The following is a 6,606-nucleotide window of genomic DNA, read 5'->3' as shown; positions in this document are numbered from 1 at the left end:
AAAAATCTCACACAAAAAAGGCAACTTGCATCTTAAATTACTTTCGAAAAAAATAAAAAGTTTCCATACATGAGTCATGTTGAAAACACTTGCTCCCCAACATATATCTCTCGCTTTGCATAATTATTTAGACACCTACTGCGATGAAAGTCGGAATAAGTTATGAGGAAGTTATTTTAAACAAAAAAAAAAAAATGGAAAAACTTTGGTGCATTTTCAAGCGATCTCTATTTTTTGTTCGTTAAAACTTTTCTCCGAATGACAAAGTTAGTTAATTCCGAATAAATTTTCTGTTCATTTAAGCAACTTTGAAAAATATTTTCTTGCACACATTAAATAAATCTCTCGATGGAAGCGACTGGTTACTATATACAGAAATTTTTTGATTAAATGTCTTTCGTTTTTTTTTCGTATTCTCCAAAGAATCAATTTTTGCACAATATTGATGTGTCGCAGCAAAAAATGCAAAGTAATGGAAAACTAATATCTTTTTTGTGTTGCCATCAATAGTTGTTGTTGCTTTTGTTGTCTGTCTCGGGGAAAATGTAGCAAACATAAATCGTATTTATTCCGTCGTTTGTTGACTTTTGGATTATTTGATGTACCTAAACCGTAGATGATGCATGTAAAAGACGCTAAATGGGAAAATGTTACATGTCATGTATCGTAAATTTTAAATTTCTTGAATTAGCGAGCGATTTCACAAATAATATGAAGGTAATTTTTTTTTTCTGAGCAAAAATCAGGTAAGTTTTGAAATAAAATTATTTAATTTAATTTTTTTCATTTTAATTAAATTTAATTTTTTTTTAAATTTATTTTATTCATTAATTAATTAATTTTTTTATTTATTTTAATTTATTTTTAATTTAATTAAATTTTTCTTTAATTTAAGAATTAATTTAATTTTAATTAATTGATTTAAATTTATTAAATTTTTATTTAATTTATTTTTTTTATTTTAAATTAATTTATCATATTTTTTTAAATTTAATTAAATTTTATATAATTCAAGAATTAATTTAATTTTTAATTTGATTAAATAAATTAATTTATTTTTATTTTTATTTTTATTTCATTTTATTTTATTTTTATTTTTATTTTATTTTTATTTTTATTTTATTTTATTTAATTTAATTGATAAATTTATTGAATTATTTTTTTTTATTTTAATTTATTCTAATTTAATTTTTCTTTTCAGATGTAACTTTTTCGAAAGAAAAAGCTTCAAAAAAATTTAAAATCTATTATTCCAATTAATCCAAACCAAGCAATTTATTTAAAAAATAATTTTTTTTACAGCTTGAAAAAAAGGATCAAAACCAAAATAGTACTTCAAAAATTTTATACCACAAAAAGTAAACCAAAAATTGCGCCACACAAAAAGCTTTCACGACGAATGATATGAAAAAAAAAAGAAAAATATAAAATAATGTTTCTGTCGCACTTTTCTCTCACTCCCTCTCTCTCAAAATGTACAAAACTGTGAGTTTTTGTGTGACGACACGGATTTGTTATTGCACGAAAAATGTCTACTACTTTGCATACTTTTAGGATGAAATATTTTTATCAGGGATTTTGGATGCTTACGTGTTTGTGGATTTGCGGGAAGCCAAAATGACATTTGATGTAAATATGTATTTCGAGAGAAAGCGAATGTTAAAGTTGCATCGCGTGGAAAGGAATTGCACCTTTTAAAAAAGTTTATGCAATTTGTTTGCATGTCACTTTGTAATCGCCTTAGCAAAAGTGCTGACATATTTTATTGTGTCTGCTTACACAAAGCTTGTCGCAGTAAAAAAAAAATAAAAAAAGGCGGGAAAGCTGTAATCCAGAAGCATCTCGTTCCCTTTCAATTAGAATCGCATTCCATATTTTTATTTCATGGGTACTTAAACTTTTTTCATTTCCGCGTACAATGAAAAAAAAAATATATAAATGCAAAAAAAAAAACAAGAATTTGTCTGCTGTTGACATTAATGCATAAATAAATTGTGTTGCACAGAAAAAAACATTAGCGTCAGACTGCGATTCGCTTCAGTACATGGCAATGGGAGGAAAAAGAAACTTTTATTATGCTATGAAAGAAAGAAAATAGCATGTCAAAACTTTTAACATATTTTTTCCCAAAAAAAAAGGAGAAAAATGAGATTTAGAGAAAAATTCTCTACTATTTTTTATTATCATGTCACAATATCTTATTTACGGGTTTTATGCAAAATCTTCTATTTTTGACTTGCTGGACACTTGCTTCTCGATGCGTTTGGCTTCTTCATACCCAATATCCGTACCTTGTACTTTGAAATAGTTCAAGTTAGGAAAAGCTTTCTTCACAGCTTCAACGTTGATTTCCTTCAATCCACAAAAGTTCAAAATAATTCCTTCGATATTCTTGCCCGCATTTGTGATCTCACTAAAGTTCAATTCGCTCAGCTTTGGGTTATGTGCGACATCAATTAATTGCACTTTCGGATGTTGTACAATTGTCTTGAATTGCTCTACGTTGATGCCACTGTCGTTCATACTGATCGTTATCAAGTCCTGCGTTTGTAAGAGCGGCGAAAGGTCAGAGGTTGAAAGATCGACATTATCAAAGTACAGGAAATCAGCTGACTTGATGCCATCAAAGGCAAAATGCGCAATTGGATTGTCACGTAGCTTAATTTTGTTGAAGAAGATCTCGCGAGGTATATCAACTTCGGTTAAGCGATTGTTATGAGCTTCAAGGGTGAATTTTCGTTTCAATCCAGGTATGGCAAGTTTCACACTGAGCTTTGTCAAGTCATTGTTGCCAATGTACAATGAGCCCATGTATTCACTTCCGATGTTAAGTTCAAAGGTTTTGAGTTTGTTGTTTTGAAGTTGAAGCACTTGAAGGGATTCCAAATGATCGAAGGCTCCATTTTCGATGGTTTCGATTTGATTGTAGTCCAAATAGAGTTTGAAGAGACTTGAGCAATCAGTGAAGGTATTTGCAGTGATTTTCGTGATTTGATTGTTTGTCAAGTAGAGTCGTTTGATGTTCTGATTGCCTGTGAAAACATCTTCAATTGATTCAAGTTTGTTTCCTTCCATGTTGAGAGTTTCAATAGAAGGAACTAGCAGAGATTTGTGCAAAACTCGAATCAGGTTATGGGCAAGTTCAACTTTTTTCAAAACAGGAGTATTTTTAAAGGCATCCGGATGAATGACTTCAAGCAGGTTAAACTCCAAGTTAATCTCTTCCAATGCTGGATTGTTAAAACTCGTGTCACGGATCTCATGAAGAGCATTATGGCGTAATTCGAGTTCTTCTAACTGTTTCAAGTCACTAACGCCCTCTAGCGAGTAAATTGATCCGTTTTTGATCTTCAACTCTTTAATGCTTGCGTGATCGTTGATGATCGAACTTGGAATTCGCCCCAAATGAACATGTTTAATTTTTATTTCTGTCAAAGAACTGCCGATGCGAGGGTTTAAAACAACCTCCTTGTTACTGAAATCTCCCTCGACATTCGATATTTTGCAAACGTCGAGTTTTTTCGACAACGCCGGGTATTCGCAATCCAAGGTGACTTTTTCCTCGGCACTTGCGGCGTAAATAAATAATAATAAAAATAATTTGCGAAACATCTTGAACACTTGCTTATTTGTTTCGAACTAACGACGATGAATGAAGACTGTCTGAATTTATAAGAATTTTGAGGAAAATAAAACGCGACATATACAAACGAGAAGAAATTGATAACACAAAAGGTCGCCTTATTGATAGCGTTGAGACAAATATAAATTTAAAAAAAATTGAGAATCACGAACTTTATAAGAAAACGAGAGAGAGAGTAAAGGATGACATCGACTTAAATTTCGGATAACAGAATATATAAACATGGAATTAATGCGATTTTTGCACTTTTTTCTGACATAACATTAAAATTCCATGCAAATGTTTTAAAAAAAGGAGGATAATAAAAATATTTATGACAATAACAAATAAAGAGATTAAATTTTTCCAACTAATTGTGCGATATTTTTGCTTCCTCGTACCAAGAGGAATTAACGGTTGTTGGTAAACAGTTCTAAGAATTGTAGAAATGATTATAAAAATCATTATTTACATAAAATGAAAACAATTATAATTATTCTAAAGTGCAAAATGATGAAAACATCATTAAAATTACAATAAATAAATTATTTTGAACTTCATTATCATTAAAAAAATATTTTTTTTTATTAAAAAGAAATGAATTTCAACACAGAATAATTTTATTTATTTTTTTATTAAATAAAAAAAATATTTTTATTGTAAAAATAAAAAAAATATTTTTTTGAAATTTAAAAATTAATAACCTTGAATTAAGTTATATTTTTTAATTTATTTTTTTAAAATAATATTAAAAAAATTCATAAAATAAATAAAAATTAATTATTTTTAATATTGTAAAAATTTAAAGAAATAATAGGTATTATATTTTTAAAAATTAGAATTTAACTAAAATTTAAAATAAAAATAAAAAAATAATATTTAAATTAAAATAAAAAAATAAAATTATTAAAAATTTAAATTAAATAATATTTTTTTAAAAAATATTTCAAATATTTATATAATAAAATTAAAATTATATTATTTTTTAATTTATTTAATTAATAAATAAAATTTCTGTTTATTATTTTTAAATAAATTAATTAAAAAAATTGATTTAAAAAAATAAATATTTTTATTAATATTTATTTAATTATAATTTATTAATTTATTAAAATAAATATTTTTTATAATATATTTAAACATTTAAAAATTTTTAAAAACATATTTAATTTAAAAAAATATTTTTTTTTATTAAAAAATTTTTTTATTATTTTTTTTAATTAAAATTTTAAAAAATCAATTTAAAAAAATATTAATTAATAATTCAATTTTTAAAAAATTTCCATAAAACAAATTCAATAAACAAAAAAAAAATATTTCATCAATATAATAAAAATAATTTTAATGTTTATAACGCGTGCTACTGTGCTGAACGAGGATTATATTTTTAAATACTTCCCAAAAAAAAAAAAATAATATTCTTCAAAGAATTAACAAAAAACATCAAAAATTCTAACTAAACATTTATTTTTCACTGTAAACATCTTCTGTGTATGTTAATAATTCATATAAAAAATTTTAATCCTTTCAAATGAGTTCTCTTTTATCTAAGCCGATGTTAAACTGTTTTAATATCAAATTATAATAAAACGATGTTCTTCTATTCTTTTTATTCATTTTTTTTGTGTTCATACAAAAAAAGTTTCGATAAAAGCTTCTTCTTTTTGAAACGACCTTAAATCAAGGTCGTTGAAAGTTTTTTTTTGTTTTTCTTGTTGTTAGTTGTTTTGATAAGTTTTTTTTTGTCCTGCGATGAAAAGTATTTCGTAACATGAACCTCCGAAAGGTGACTAATTTCATTAAATTCTCTCATGTCGTAAATAGAACGAAAAATTCGCTGTATCATGATTTTAATGAATATTATAAAGATATTTTATTACCAAAAGAGGACTTGTGAGGTGTCATTTGCACGAGAAACCGATTTCTTGTTCTCTGTCTCACTCGGTTCTCGTAAATTGAAAAATTTTCCGTGAAAGCCACTTTGACATCATGTCTCTTTATTTAATGTTCTCCAAGTTTGTCATTTTTCGTTAGAGCGACATCCAAAGATATCGTGTTGCAGTAAAATAAAAGTGGACAAAAAATTACACGCTGGCATAGTTCTTTATTATTATTTTTTTTTTTTGGGAAGGAAAAAAACCAAAAAGATGACAAAAAAGTTGTCTCCCAAACCGCAAATAAAATGTTCATGTTCTCCATCCAACGTCATTGTCGTATTTCGTTCTTCGTCGACGAAAAAAAAAATATTGATCTCATATTAAATACTTTTATTTACATTTAAAATAAATTGCTAAAACTTGCTAAAATTCTGGTTTTTTTTACGCATACTTTGTTGCTTTTATCGTTCGCTGTCGAATTTCGTATGCGCGATGCGCGTGTTGTAACATGAATATGGACAACACAAAGAAGGCAAAAAAAAAATTGATTCGCCATGATGATTTAAAGTCATATCTAAATAAATGTGTGTGTGATTCACACCGGTCTGTGGCTCGTACAAAGATTAATGATTTTATGCAACATATTTATTTTTTCGCGAATTTCCATCCCGCGACATATGTCCCCCTTCATAGCATCGCAATGCAAAAAAAAAATATATTTTATAATAAAAACATATAAATAAATTTTATTTATCGACCTGTGAGTGTGTCGCTGGCTCGGATCGAAACAACGAAAAAAAGCAACAACAAAAACATGTAATAGGTATGTCACCCGTTCACTTTGTTTAAATAATTACGTGACTAGATTTGATGTCACATATAGCAGCGCGCCAGAGAGAGAGATATGTTGTAAGTGTATGCGGATAGTTTCTTGGTAAAGTACCTGAGTCAACAGCACTGCGAGTGACGACAACGACGACAAATCAATCGGTGTTCAATGGAACTCTACATGGAAGGTAAGGAATTCAGTGACGAACATTTTTTTTTGAGCTGCATTAGGATCTGAAAAATTTTTTAAATTAAATATTTAAAATTTTCAAACAATAA

The 6,606-nt window shown here is 27.0% G+C and overlaps 1 protein-coding gene across 1 annotated transcript; it reads right to left on the bottom strand.

Annotated features, from left to right (window-relative positions):
* Positions 1 to 2,211: 2,211 nt before the first annotated feature.
* On the bottom strand, positions 2,212 to 3,612 carry LOC134837847 (leucine-rich repeat-containing protein 15-like). Its single transcript, XM_063853240.1, has one exon. It carries the CDS (start codon positions 3,610 to 3,612, stop codon positions 2,212 to 2,214), a length of 1,401 nt encoding a protein of 466 aa, XP_063709310.1.
* Between the last annotated feature and the right edge of the window lie 2,994 nt (positions 3,613 to 6,606).

Source organism: Culicoides brevitarsis, chromosome 1 (genome assembly GCF_036172545.1).
Source record: "Culicoides brevitarsis isolate CSIRO-B50_1 chromosome 1, AGI_CSIRO_Cbre_v1, whole genome shotgun sequence".
Classification (NCBI taxonomy): Eukaryota; Metazoa; Arthropoda; class Insecta; order Diptera; family Ceratopogonidae; genus Culicoides; species Culicoides brevitarsis.
The sequence above is the reverse complement of the archived record's forward strand: the minus strand, read 5'-3'. Positions and strand labels throughout refer to the sequence as shown.